Source organism: Erigeron canadensis, chromosome 5 (genome assembly GCF_010389155.1).
Source record: "Erigeron canadensis isolate Cc75 chromosome 5, C_canadensis_v1, whole genome shotgun sequence".
NCBI classification, from domain to species: Eukaryota; Viridiplantae; Streptophyta; class Magnoliopsida; order Asterales; family Asteraceae; genus Erigeron; species Erigeron canadensis.
In genome coordinates, this window is record NC_057765.1 from 42,343,498 (window position 1) to 42,358,309 (window position 14,812).

The following is a 14,812-nucleotide window of genomic DNA, read 5'->3' on the forward strand; positions in this document are numbered from 1 at the left end:
AGCGAAGCGCGGGTGAACCCACTAGTTTACGAACAAAACAAAGATTTATCCAATCAAATTATTTACCTGCGCAATGCGGCGGCGATGACGGTGGTGACGGTTTGTAGAGATATTTTATAATATAATGGTCTAATGGTGTAATTTAATATTAAGAGTTGATAGTGATTTAATTCATTATTGGTATTTCGGTCAATTCACATGTCTCTTTTAAGTAAACTTTCAACGTAGGGTTATAATTTTTATATACTAATACAAAAAAGTTACTCAAATCTTTTCCAAGTTTAAATATTATTGAATATATACGGAGTACATTTTCATCAGAAACTTTCGAAACCTAATTACTAGTAGTATGTTAGCGTGAGAGATGGCGGCTAGAAGCAGAATTCATGCGTTGATCATGAAATCTCAAGGAACCGCCAACCGTATCCTCGTTCCTTCAAATTCCCAGTTAAGTAGTCCTCTGAAATTACTTTTTGCTTCATCTCGTAGTTACCATCATCACTCTAGATATATGGATCTTGAATTCTTTAAGGATGCCAAGGAAGCCTTTTATTGGTTGAAATCTCGACGGCCTCTCCCATCTGTCGTAGAATTTAATAACTTGTTGGATACTGTTACCAAGTTGGAATACTATTCTTCCGTTGTCTTTCCCCTGTTCGATGATATGTGTGATGTTGGTGTTCCTGCTGACGAGCACACCATAAGTATTGTCACCAAGTGCTATTCTAGATTGTATGAAACTCAAAATGTTTTCATGCTTTTAGGCTTTTGCTTCAGGCGAGATATTCAACTTTCTCTCGCAACTTATAATGCTATATTAAGTGAATTAATCCAAGGAGATGACACTCACAAAGCCGAAAAGTTATTCAAAAAGTTCATCAAAAACAAATTCCTTGAACCCAATAAATCCACCCACAACACGATGATTAGGGGTCTTTGCAAGATCGGAAATCACTTCAAAGCCATTGCTTTGCTTAGGCTCATGGATGGAAGAGGTTTTAGTAATAATTTGGTTGCGTATAACGCCATCATCACTAGTCTTTGCAAAGACATGATGATAGATGATGCTTTCACACTCTTTGAAGAAATGAAATTCCGCAGAGGGATCCGTCCTAATGTCTTCACTTACAACTCTTTGCTTTATGTCCTTTCTATGTCTGGTCGTTGGAAGGAGGTCTGTCGCATTCTAAAGGAAATGCACGATGAAAAGATCCCTATACACTGGACAACCTTTAATCTATTACTTAAAGCACTCTGCAAACAAGGCAAGATGGAAGAAGCAGAGACTGTTGACTTCATGGAAATTTTTTTCGAAAAGGGCGTATTTCAAGGGTGTTTTGTCAAACAAGTTTTGAAAAAATTTTTTTTATAAAACCCGTGAATCCGGTATTTGAAATACCGGATTCAAATTTCCCGGTCAAATCCGGTTCAAATTCCCCTTTTTGAAACCGGTATTTCAAATACCGGATTTGACCGGGAAATTTGAATCCGGTATTTCAAATACCGGACTCAAGAAATGATGTGACAAGAGAGAAATGATGTGACAAGAGAGAGAGAGTGGGACAACAGAGCACAGATCAGACAGACGTGCAGGCAGACAGAGACAGAGGGGGTACAGTCATGGTACTGGTCGTACAGTGGTTGTACCGGTAGTAAAGTGGTTGTCATCACGTTTCTCGAAACTGGTATTTGAAAAACCGGTTTCGATGAAACCCTAACACGTGTCATCTCGTGGTGAAACCCTAATATGCTAGGTTAAATTAATTAGATTTTGGTTGTATATATATAGTATGTGATGGCTTCTTCTTCATCAGTAAACATTAACAGTCAACAAACATTTTCAGATAACATTTTAAACACTTTAAAAAAAAAACAAACACTTTCGGATAACATTTCAAACACTTTCAAAAAAAATGGCTTCTTCTTCTTCATTCAAACCCATTGTAGTTCAGTTAGTATGGGATGATCAAGTATCATTCATAAATGGAATCCTTCAAAATACAGATCCATCGAAAAGAAGAAGTTTTCCCATTTTCCACATGATGACTTATTCACAAATATGTGATATAATTTACAGTTGTTTTGGTGTTTCAAAACAACAGTTCAAACTGCAATTATATTTGTGGTATGAATTTAAGGGTGTTCCTTTTAGGAACTTAATTACGGATGATAATACTTTGGCAATGATTTATCATCTCGGTGAAACGCAATTTGAAGTGAAGTTCGAGCCTAGTTTTACAAACCAGTTGTTAAGCTTGACTCAAAGCCAATGTTTTTTTCAAGGGAGTAACCAGCCAGAAGATAACGAAGATGATGAACATAAGGAAGATGATGCAGACAATGACGATGATGAAGACAATGACGATGATGAAGACAATGACGATGAAGACGATGAACATGTTCAAGATCATGAAATTGACCCAATGGTTGGTGGATCAAGCGACGAGGCCCCTTATACAAGTGATGATACCATCGACGCATATAGCGTTGATGGGATGTATCTGGAGATGAAGAAGAAGAAGGGGCTCATGCACAAGGTCCTTTGGAGCATGAAGAACTTGTTAATCTTGAAGATGATAATGAAGATCGTCTAATGCCATTCAATGAAGTTCAAGAAGATGTGAAATTTTGGTCGCCGGATAGAAATGTGATAGAAAAAGGAATGTTTTTTCAGAGCAAGGCGGAGCTTATACACGCTGTTAGGCTTTGGAGCATAAGAGAAAACAGGGAACTTATTGTTATGGATACAAGGCCAGCATTTTGGAAAGCACAGTGCATGACCAGGGGGGAGAATTATCGTGGTGTTTTGGACCGGGTCCCGTGTAGGTGGCTTGTAGCTGGATCTAACAGAAACATATTAGGATTGTTTCAGATCACAAAGTGGGTGGAGAGTCACAATTGTTATGGAGAAGTGATATCTAATAACAATCGTTGTATGACAGCAAGTATGATTGCTTCTGAAATTTTGTCACAAGTGCGGGAGGATTTAACTTTAAAAGTTAGACAGATCCAGGCCCAAGTAAAAACAACGTTCAATGTTGACGTGAGCTACGCCAAGGCGTGGAATGCAAGAAGGTTAGCAATTGAAAGGTTGTATGGAACTTGGCCGAGTAACTTTGATGCACTGCCCAAGTATGTTGCTGAATTACAACGTGCTAACCCAGACACTGTTGTGGAATGGCTCCATTCTCCAACCAGTTCAAGCCATATACATACATTCAAGTATGTATTTTGGGCATTTGGACTGGCAATTAGGGCATTCCAACGTTGTATTCCGGTGATCTTTGTCGATGGCACTCATTTGAAAGGCAGCTACAAGGTAAGTTGCTAACTGTAGTGACAAAGAACGCCAATGGACAACTATTGTCGGTCGCTTATGGCTTAGTTGATGAAGAGTCTAATGAAAGTTGGGGATGGTTTCTAAATCTCTTTGAAGAGCATGTCGGGTCGCGGAGGCAAGGTGATTTGTGTATCATTTCAGACCGTCACCAAGGCATTCTTAATGCAGTGAGCCAAATTGATGGGTGGCATCATCGGTATTGTTTGAGGCACATTTGTAGCAACGTCAACTCGCACTTCAAGAACAGGAGAATCAAGAATCTGGCTTAGGTTATCGGTTCCACCTCCCAATCATCCAAGTATACTTGGGCGATAAACACAATCAAAGGTGAAGATGATGCTATTTGGCCGTATTTGAGGAACATTGGTTTGGAGAAGTGGACTCTAAGGCACGACTCGACGCTTCGTCGTTGGGGTAACTTAACGACAAACATTGCCGAGTGCCAAAACAATATCCTTGGTAAGGCTCGAATGCTACCTATTAGAGCTTTAATTGAGAGCACTTTTACTTGGACAAGAGACCATTTTGTCCGCCAATACCGGAAGGTAAGTAGCTGGAACCCACCACTAGCTCGCAAAATGTGGCAGGTTTATCAGATGCGTGAACGAGCGTCAACAAGCCATAGAGTGGAAGTGTTTGATGAATGAACAGGTAATTACACGGTCAGAACAAACCAAAGAAATGCACAAGGCGAGTACACATACAATGTTGTCATGGGGGAGAATAGGAAAAAATGCTCTTGTGGAGCTTGGCAGCATCAAAGGTTTCCATGTTCTCATGCCATTGCTGTTTGCGGGTATAGACAAGAGAGAGCTTCTAATCTTCCAAGTAAAAGGTACACAACCAGGACATGGATAAATCAGTATAATGCTGCACTTTCTCCCCTTCGAGAGGTGAATTACTGGGCGCCGGTAGATTGGCAGATTCAGGGAAAAAGCTGTTAGAATCAGGAAAAAGCTGTTAGAATCAGTATAATGCTCAGGTCTCCCAGAAACGGCAAATAGTTAAGACTAACATCATAGCTGTTAGAATCAGGAAAAAGCTGCGAACTAATAAGAGCTAGAATAACCCGTCTAGCCATTTGTTGGCAACGCTCCTCATCATTCGGGTCCCAATGTTCAAAAGTAATCGTACCCGCCAACCGATTAAACTTCATCCGACCTTTGCGCAAGTCGTCATCTTCCGGGTAAATACCCAGATACTCTTGACACAAATTCTTCCAATACTCAACATTTCGGGTCTCTGTAACCCACTTACTACACACCGGTGGTCCCTGTATAGGTAAACCCCATATCACCTGCACATCTTGCAAAGTGACAGTCGCTTCACCGATAGGAAAGTGAAACGTGTTGGTTTCAGGACGCCATCGCTCAGCCAACGCGATGATCAAAGAATGATCAAGTTGGCATGTATATGACTGGAAGAGTTCGTAAAACCCAACACTCCTGATATAACGTACAACCTCGTCGGCCACACCATCTTGCATTAGTCTGTTAAGCCCTCCATCACCTCTTCTGCAACGTGGCTCTACTGTGAGGGAACGGTCATGGGAGATGTTGTATGACCGATGTTCATCTGCAGCTTGTAGCCACAACAACTCTGGGTTTCTTGGAACACAGCTAACATTGATAGAGGCCATTTTTGTTTATGAAAATACTGCTTTGATAAATTACTAGTTTCTTGTTTATGAAAAATATATATTGCTTTGGGTGATCATCTATGAGAAAATATGCATGTATATATACAATACATAGACTGCTACGTTGCATGGGCTTTTTTTTGTCTGAACTTGAAACCGGTTTTGGAATTACCGGATTCGTACTGTTCCTACTGCCATCTTTCTGCACCTCTGAACCAAGGTCACATCACATCAACTAGGGTATCACCAGGCATCGACACGTGTTAGGGTTTGGTTGAATCCGGTTTTTCCAATACCGGATTCGTTGTACTATGTTCTGTCACTGTCTCTGCCTGCACGTCTGTCTGTCTGTCTCTCTGTCTGTCTATCTGTGCTCTGTGCTCTGTTGTCCCACTCTCTCTCTCTTGTCACATCATTTCTTGAGTCCGGTATTTGAAATACCGGATTCAAATTCCCCTTTTTGAAACCGGTATTTCAAATACCGGATTTGACCGGGAAATTTGAATCCGGTATTTCAAATACCGGATTCACGGGTGTTATAAATTTTTTTTTTCCAAAACTTGTTTGACAAAACACCCTTGAAATATGCCCGTTTCGAAAAAAATTTCTGACTTCATGATGGTTTATATTGCTGATCGACACTGTTATCGTAACGTAGAGACATACACTTCACTTATTGACGGTTATTGTTTAAACAACGAGTTGAACAGGGCACTGTCAACTCTGGAATCCATGGAGCATGACCGCCTCAATCCCACTCTTCATATTTATAACATTTTACTGGATAGTTTTACCAGTTTAGATGACATGACCTTCTGGTCTTATAAGCGTGACCTTGATTCTATGTATGCTAGGGCAGGTTGGAAAATCAGAGAAAACAGTGTCACTCGAGACATTTGGTATAGGGAACGAATGGAAAAACCTTTCTGATGAGATGAAACTGCTGATGCAGGATCCAAAATATTCCGTTTACATATTATCTTTAATGGATCATTGCGACAAGTATGAAGTGGATGCTGCACTCGATTTGTTTTACTTTATGGATGGCAAAGAACTGAATTCAAATGTTGACGTGTACAATATCCTCATTGATGGTGCAAGAATATGTGGTAGGTTTGATATTTCAAGGAGTCTTTTCCATGACCTCTTTGTTAAAGGTTTGGAACCTACGCTAGATACATAAGTGTTGATGATTCGAGGTTTTTGGGAGCGAGGTCTACTTAAAGACGTAAAGAAGTTGTTTCTTAAAATGGAAAAGAGTGGTTTGCGGCCAAAGAGTAGTATCAATGATGATGATATTATCCAACAACATACAGGAATCAAGCCCATTGATCACGTGACAAAGCTATATATTGACACCAAGAGAAGAGGGTACAGTAAGAGAGTTGATGAGTGCTTCAATTTTGTCACCAGGTACTTTTTCAATCCTATCTGATAGCTGTAGATCAAGAGATATCTAGAGCGCCAACTCTTTTACCGGATATTGGGTGCTGCTGCGTATAGTTTTCTTGTTTGGTTGTTATGTGAAATTAGTTTCTTGGATCATAGTGTTTTTAGATGATGGAGTTTCCAGTTTTATATAAGCATATGATTTCACCAATTTGTTTTAGTCCTAGTGAAATTTAGAAGATAATTCATTTGTTTTGTCACCAACAGTGCGTAGGGCTGTCAATGCTAACCCGACTGTTGACCAACCTAAAAAAACTAGGTTAGGTTTGTGAAAACTTGATTTTTCGGGTCGGTTTCGGGTTGGCACTCTGGTTAACCGGTCCCGCCAACCTATTTGAATTGATATCAACCTGCCAACTCACAATTCATATGACCTGTTTGACTTAAAATCAACCCAACAATCCAAAACACGACCCACCAACCTGATTTTGTTTAGGTCGGTGGGTTGGGTTTGGGTTGAAAGGTTGTGGGTTAGGGTTGAAATTTTTGAGCTAAAACTTTTAGTGGAGCGGGTTAGGGTCAAATATTTTCTGACCCTAACCCGCCAACATGAACCCAAACCCCTTGACATCCCTAATATGCGGAAATGTTTGGTTTAAAAGTTTGGCCATCACTCCAACAACATACTTTATCTGGACTTCCAATGTTCATTGTGGTGTTACTGTTACTTTTTAATTGTAAACATGACAACCAGAGTATCCACCATACTCTACTTTATGTTTTGTCATGAACCTGCCTTAGTTGGCTGCCAAGCCACAAACTGCATATAACATGAATTTTCATGCATCCATAAGGCAATCATGCTAAACCAAAAGATGATCCATTCCTTTCAAAACATAGGTTATATAAGCAAAATAAGCAGTAATCAAAAGAGGATCCATTCCATGTAAAACATAGGGTTTTTAAAGAAAATTAAGTAGTAAAATGTTCTTATAACATGCAATGCAACCCAAACACAACCCAAAAAAAAAAAAAACTTCAACGGCACCTCGGACGTCCTTCACCCCTAATGACCAAATCCCTGTATTAACAATGCTGACCTTCTTCTTTCACCTGCAGTTTCTCTTCAACATCACCCTCTACGTCATAGCTCCAAGGAACCTGTATGACACGTCGAAAAACAGTTAACTGGGATTAGGAGAAACAATCGATGACATGATTCCATTATGTGTCTTACACATGGCGAGCCTTGGTTAAGCTAGCATTGCAAATTTCGCTGCTAAAACTTGGAAAAGGTATTAAAAATTGCAAACCTAATTGTAACATTACAATGCTGGTGGGTTTAGATGCATTAGAGATAAGTGTAATTACATAATTAATGGACATGTTTGCCATTGCAATGCTTTCTATTGCATTATGATATTGGCTGCATTATTCTTTATCCTTCAACCGAGTTACCCTGCATGAAAACTACCAATATATTAACCTGAAGATTCATAAATTATAAGAATCTCTAGTCATTAGATATTAATGCTAAAGAATTCCTACCTCCAAGTTAATCACTGTCCCAATTTTCGTCCATATTTTTTTTTTTTTGCTGTTTTTGGCTTGTTTTTAATGTGGTAATTTGTAGCTTCTGGTGATGATCTTGATTCATTTTCTCCATCAGTTTCAAACATAACCTTTTGCAATTCATCCAATATGTCTTCTAACTCATATTCTTCTTGAACAATATTTCTCATGAACCTATCTTCGTCCCTACCATTAAATCTACCACAATCACCAGGTTTTCCATTACGACCTCCCTTTCACCTTTCTACTTCTGGGGCATCACAAAAATAAAAAGCTTCGTTTGAGTCATTTTCGCCAACTTGATCATCTTCATCCACCTCATCATTCTTACTATTACTATTCCTTTGTGGGGCCATCTTATCTATACGCGGTTTTGAATTCCTTCCATCATAATCCTACCCATTACGACTTTACAACTCCAATAGCAATTAATACAACTGCCACTGCAGCAAAAATGACCCATGTTGAGTAACTTAGCTGAAGGATTGAAATAAGTTATAGGACGAAGTGGTTGACTGTTTGGATGTGATCTATGAAACTAATTATGTGACACTAAACAATCATAATTGGAGTATCAGTTCTTTAGTTGTGCAAGAACGAATTTTTGTTCAAGTGCATATTAAGAAATCTAATTTTTCTCTATAGAATAATTGCAGGTGGCGAAGCTGATTAGCTAACTGATCAACACCAATATATCACCAAAAACCGATGCAAATTAAGAAGTTGAATATTCAGAAAACCAGTTTGACAAAGCACATCCAAACACATCCCAGGATAAAGATGAGTTCTCGGTAACTAAAAGTTTGGCAAAAAAACAAATACTGGAGATACTTACCCGGACCAATAGCGTCACAACTTTTCATGATCTGAAGCCTTTTGCAGGTATTAATAAACATCCTGCATGTATATATTAACTTAATAATAAATAATATTTGGCCATTACCAAAAAAAGCTTAAAGCTTTCTCCCTAAGGACATCCCCAACAATATGTTATGACTATACAAAGGTTAGTAACATAGTAAATGTACGTACCATGAGTTTGGCATAAAAAGTTGCCTTTACGTCTTAACATGCTATGAACTACGTGCTTTTACGAGGATATCAAAATGCCAGAATACAGGTGAAGGTTCCTCTGCTTATATATTGGGACAATAACAAACACTACAAGAAAAAAGCCGATTATTGACGACTTTGTTTAGTGACGACTAAAATTTGGTCACTAATAACCTTATTTAGTTACCATTAAGAAAATATGGTCACTAAATTTGGACACTAAACAAAATTAGTGGCCAAAAAATAACTTTTTTTGGTCTCTAAACAAAATTAGTGACGAACTTTTAGTGACGAAACGTCAAAGGCAAACCTCTATCAAATCATAACATATATAAAATTCAATTATAACGCATTCAATTCTAAATAATGTCAAAGCATGCTCATATGAAAATAAATTCTCCTGTATGCATACCCAAAAGCTTAAAGATAGAAAGTCTTGAAGAAAAAAAAAAGGATAAAATTAGAGAATATAAACATGTTGAGGGCTTCATACCATACCGGGAGAGGTCGGTACCGGGTGGGAGGGGAGAGTTTCGATGACCAGAGTCTCGCTAACTCTCACGCTTTGACCGTTTAATACGAGTCATTGGCTCATTGCTTTCTGATCTTTTTAATACGAGTAGTAAATTTACGTAGTAGTGCCCTCAAGTTTAACACATGTTTACAAAGTGTAATATAAGACTTTATCTTTTCTAAAAATTATGTCATTGTATGTTTATGTTTTAAAATTTTTATTTTAAGTTTTAATTTCAATAACATTTTTTTTAGGACCTGTTCTACTAAACTTTGGATATTATTTGTTATTTAATTTCAATAAAAAACATACTTAAATTCAAGGTTATGAAAGTCGTTAGGTGTTCCTAAATCGGTCAATTAGGGAGTTGAGAGTATTCGACTCTACGCGGGAGTATTCGGAGGTTCAAAGTGGCCAAAGGATTAAGTGCTCCGAGTAATCGACTGACTTGAGTTAACTCAACAACCTACGTTGTAGTGACTACCCCGAGGAGCACTCGGTTTGACTCGTGGATTTTTGCAATAGTGCTTGAATATGAAAAGTTAATTTACAACTTTCATCATAACATTAAGCTATGCAAAAAGTTTATAATATCATAACGTTAAATTGTGTTTTCCTTTTACTTTTTAGCCCCATAAACCGAACACATAACTATTTGCTTTTGTTAATGTTATTGTTGATGTTTGATTTAGAAAGAGGAAAAAGGTGACAGTTTTTATTTTTAGATAATTGATCTCGGTTGTCATTGCACGGATGTCAAGGTATAATACCTTGAAAAATGGGATCACAAACTTTCAACATAACATTATACTATGCCCAATTTTTTTTTATATGTTGAAGGGTTCACTAAACTTTTTTTTTTCCACACCGTTTGGTTTTGTTGAAAAAAAAAAGAAAAGTTTGTATTTATTTATTTAGTGAAGTTTTAATATTTTATCTAGATAATTTTTGATTTTTTGTTTTTTTATCGAGATACCATTCTATTAATTTTTATTATGACAATTCATGGGTTTTCACTTGTCATTTTATCTTGCGTAATCCAACCCACGGGACTGAAATTAAAAAGCCCAAAAACACCCAAAAGTTTGAAATAAAAGCCCCAATTTTGGTTTAATGGGTCTGATTTGCCTACCTACAACTTTTTTAGAAAACCTCATACATAACTGCTTCTGTTTGGATGGCGGCTAGAAGCAGAATTCATGGTGCGTCGATGAAGTTTGGAGGTATTTCCACTACCATCCGTTTCCTTGTTCTTCCAAACACCCGATTCTCGTATTTCCAGTTACCTCTTCGCAAATCACTTTTTACTTCAACCCCGCACCGTCGATCTCCAAAATGTTGTATGTTTGGACACCTTACCAACTTGGATGATGCTTACGACTCCTTTGATAAATTGATACTTAAACCCCCTGATTCAGATTCACAGTTTTATGACTTGTTGGAAGTTGTTACGGCGTGGAAATACTACTCTGCCTCCCTCCATATGTTCAATGAAATGTGTGCTGTTGATGTTCCTGTTTTCGAACTCACCATAGAAACCATCATCCAGTGCTATTCTCGATTGTATGACACTGAAAAACTTTCCATGCTTTTAGGTTTTTGCATCAAGCGAGATCATATTCAACTTTCTCTTGTTGGTTATGGTAAAATATTAGATGGATTCGTCGAGGGAGAAAGTACTCATGGTGCAGAAAAGTTATTCAAAAAGTTCATCAAAAACAAACTACTTTTCGAAGATCATGCAAATCATAGCTACGAGCCGATGATCAGGGGTCTTTGCAAGATCGGAAGTCACTTCAAAGCCATTGCTTTGCTTAGGCTCATGGATGGAAGAAGAGGTTACAGAGCTCCTTGGTCTGGGTATGCCCGCATCATTGATGATAGATGATCCTTTCAGAGTCTTTGAAGAAATGAAATTTCACAGAAATATGCCTCCTAATGTCTTCACATACAACTCTTTGCTTTATGCCCTTTCCATGTCAGGTCGTTGGAACGAGGTCTGTCGGATTCTAAAAGAAATGCACGATCAAAAGATCATTATACGTAGGAGAACCTTTAATATATTAATTAACGCACTCTGCAAACAGGGTAAGATGAAAGAAGCAGAGACTGCTGACTTCATAATGGTTCATATTCTTGAGTACGGTTATCGTGACATAAACGCATACACTTCACTTATTGAAGGTTATTGTTTGAACGGTGAACTGAATAGAGCAATGTCAACTCTGGAATCCATGGAGAAGCCTCATTTTCCCAAAGTCAAACCTACTCTTCATATTTATAACATTTTATTGGATAGGTTTTTCAGCTTAGATGACACGAATTTCTGGTCTTATAAGCGTGACCTTGATTCCATGTATGCTAGGGCAGGTTGGGAAATCGAAGAAAACAGTGTCACTCGTTACATCTGGTATAGAGAACGAATGGGAAAACCTTCTGATGAAAAATATTCCGTTTACATGTTATGTTTGATGGATCATTGCGACAAGTATGAAGTGGATGCTGCATTGAATTTGTTCTACTTTATGGATGGCAAAGAACTAAACTCAAACATTGACGTGTAGAATATTCTCATTGATTGTACAAATATATGTGGGAGGTTTGATATTTCAAGAATTCTTTTCCATGACCTCTCTGTCAAAGGTTTGGAACCTAATTTAGATACATATGTGCTGAGATTAGAGGTTTTTGTGAGCGAGGTCTACTCAAAGATGCAAAAAAATTGCATCTTCATTTGGAAATTAAAATAGTGGTTTACAGCCAAGGAGTATCATCAATGGTGATGATATTATCCAAGAATATACTGAAACCAAGCCCATTGATGACCCGGCGAAACTATTTATTGAAGCAAAGAGAAGAGGGTACAGTAAGAGAGTTCACGAGTGCTTCAAATTTGTCACCGAGTACTTCAAACCTATCTGATAGTTGCGGATCAGGGGATATGTAGAGTGCCTAAACACAAGTATTGTGCTTAGTTTGATGCCTTGGTAAAATGCTAAACGTTTCTAATACTTATTATATATGGATCTTGACTGCTGTGTATGATATTTTTGTTTGGTTGTTATTTGTGATTAGTTTCTAGGATTGCAAGTGTATCATTATATTTTAATGCATGTCTGCATTAATTATAATGGGAAGATGCAATGTAGTTTCACCAAAATTTGTAATTCACATTGAAGCTTTAGATGATAACCCCTTTGATCTATTACCAAAATTTGGCTGCTACAACTTGGAAAGGCAATAAAAATGCTTCAGCTTACCTGGTTCAGAGCGGCTAAACAACTCTTCGTCTCAGTTACGCTCAGCCTTCGGTTTCCTTTGATGCAACCTGATTGTAACATTACAATGCTGGTGGGTTTAGATACATTAGAGATAAGAGTAATTACATAATCAATGGACATGTTTGCCATTGCAATGCTTTCTATTGCATTATGATATTGACTGCGTTATTCTTTATCTTTCAACCGAGTTACCAAACGCTACCAATAAATTAATCTGAAGATTCATAGATCATAATAATCTCTAGTCATGAGAAATTAATGCTAAAGAATTCCTACCGAGAAAGGATATGGCCGAGGAAGTCAGCCAACTCGTTAGTACATTAATTGCTTTCTTTTCTATGTATTTTTTTTATTCATCAATTTTAATATATGATTTAAAAGCGGTTTATGAAGTTTTAAGTTAATTCTTATGCAGCTAGGACATTATTCTATCGCTGGATTTGCCTTCGGGTGGCCAACACTTCATGGAAAACCTACATCCGCGGTATAACTTTATCTAATGCTATAACTGTACTTCTTAAGCCGTAAATACTTACAAATACGAATTTATTTTTTTTCTTTTGTGGTAGATGGTCCATGTGAAGTCATTTATTGAGGAGCTCTCCCAAAAAGAAAACGTGTGTCAACTGCCTTACACGACTTGGGATGAGTCATATTCCTCAAAGGTTAACACTTTTTTTTTGAAACATATCTCTGATTTTTTCTAAGTTATTTGAAATTGAAAGAATTGTTTCTAATGTGTTTTGGATTGATACAGAATGTTGAGCTCTTGGTCAAAGGGCTGGATTTCCCTTCTCATGTTGACAAAGCTATTAGAGATCAGTTTGCAGCAGTTAGGATACTGCAGGTTTAATTTTACCTATGTCTGTTTATATCTCTTTAATAATATTACTTACTTCTTGTAAGTGCAAAAACCTTTTTTCTGTTTTATCGCGAATACCTTTTCAATGGTTATGTTTCTACAGGACTATCTCGATGCAATGAATGTTGACGAGCATGGTCTCCCGATCATACGTGACGGCGAGTCGGATTGCAGCTCCAAGGTACTTGCACATCATGATGTCTAATATCCTTCCATACTCTCCCCAGTCTCTTATCTTTTTTATTTAACCATGGACTGTAACTTTAGTTTCACATTCTGAATAGGTACGAGTTTACCGAGCACATTAGGGAATTTAATTGACCATTCTGTAGGGCATTTTCACTGCAGTTGTAACATATTAGCTACTTAGATGTTACTCCTTATATTATCACCAGAAATATATTTGGAGCCAAGAAACTTGCAACCCAACTCACACCACTTATGACGCCAATTATAAGTACTTGTGTCATTCCCAGTATTGCATACCTACCAAGTTACCACACCTTGTTTTTGAGTTCCAGTAAGCATCTCTAACCCAAACATGCAGTAGGATCAATCAGGACCTCCCAGAACTTTCTACCCTTCAACCTGTGAATATTGACCCATTTGGTCCATTCCACTACAAGTTTTTGCATCGATTAATCATTTTAAACTGCATTCCAGTTTTGTAGGGGCTTTAAACTAACGCCACTTTGTTTTTTTGAGTTACATACCTCTTTCCATGCAACTAATTATTTGCCTTCAGCTAGGGTCACATGACACCATATGAAACCTTTGAACAACCTCTCTTTATTTATAATTTCTGCTGCAGGAATCAAGAGAATAAAAGCCCAACAAGCGTCAAGAAAGATGAAACATATGTATTTGAGTCCACCAAGCATCTACAACTAATGAGAAAGGGTTTGCATGTGTGGTTAAAGTAATTGTGACTTGAAGTAGCATCATCAGTTTTCCTCGTTTGTGTGAACAGATTGTTGTTGAATATGTAATCGTGTGTAACTGAATCAGAATTGGTTTCTTTTTTAGTTGTGTAGCCACCTACTTATCTATCCAACGAAGTCATGAAATTTGGAATGTATGGAACGCTGCCTATTGTAAGTTCAGGCCAAGTTTTTTCTATTTGTACATTTTACCTGAACGGGTCAATATGGGTTGTGTCTTA

At 37.7% G+C, this 14,812-nt stretch overlaps 3 protein-coding genes across 3 annotated transcripts; 2 read left to right on the top strand and 1 right to left on the bottom strand.

Moving 5' to 3' along the window:
- Positions 1–4,286: 4,286 nt before the first annotated feature.
- Positions 4,287–4,979, bottom strand: LOC122601847 (serine/threonine-protein phosphatase 7 long form homolog). The gene has a single exon (XM_043774582.1). The coding sequence runs from the start codon at positions 4,977–4,979 to the stop codon at positions 4,287–4,289; it is 693 nt and encodes a 230-aa protein (XP_043630517.1).
- A 6,186-nt stretch (positions 4,980–11,165) lies between these two features.
- Positions 11,166–12,602, top strand: LOC122600787 (pentatricopeptide repeat-containing protein At1g63330-like). Its single transcript, XM_043773548.1, has 2 exons — positions 11,166–12,494; positions 12,583–12,602. The coding sequence occupies exon 1, from the start codon at positions 11,334–11,336 to the stop codon at positions 12,069–12,071; it is 738 nt and encodes a 245-aa protein (XP_043629483.1). The 5' UTR covers positions 11,166–11,333; the 3' UTR covers positions 12,072–12,494; positions 12,583–12,602.
- On the top strand, positions 12,495–14,728 carry LOC122600788 (putative pre-16S rRNA nuclease). Its single transcript, XM_043773549.1, has 6 exons — positions 12,495–13,099; positions 13,204–13,272; positions 13,358–13,453; positions 13,546–13,635; positions 13,754–13,831; positions 14,462–14,728. Exons 1-6 carry the CDS (start codon positions 13,076–13,078, stop codon positions 14,474–14,476), a joined length of 372 nt encoding a protein of 123 aa, XP_043629484.1. The 5' UTR covers positions 12,495–13,075; the 3' UTR covers positions 14,477–14,728.
- The last annotated feature ends 84 nt before the right edge of the window (positions 14,729–14,812 follow it).

What these genes read in the sequence shown, in the direction of transcription:
- LOC122601847 (XM_043774582.1), bottom strand. Translation starts at nt 4,979, where the DNA reads ATGGCCTCTATCAATGTTAGCTGTGTTCCAAGAAACCCAGAGTTGTTG.
- LOC122600787 (XM_043773548.1), top strand. Translation starts at nt 11,334, where the DNA reads ATGGAAGAAGAGGTTACAGAGCTCCTTGGTCTGGGTATGCCCGCATCA.
- LOC122600788 (XM_043773549.1), top strand. Translation starts at nt 13,076, where the DNA reads ATGGCCGAGGAAGTCAGCCAACTC. An exon ending in CCGAGGAAGTCAGCCAACTC is followed by an intron (nt 13,100 to 13,203) that starts GTTAGTACATTA and finishes ATTCTTATGCAG; the next exon opens with CTAGGACATTATTCTATCGC. An exon ending in ATGGAAAACCTACATCCGCG is followed by an intron (nt 13,273 to 13,357) that starts GTATAACTTTAT and finishes CTTTTGTGGTAG; the next exon opens with ATGGTCCATGTGAAGTCATT.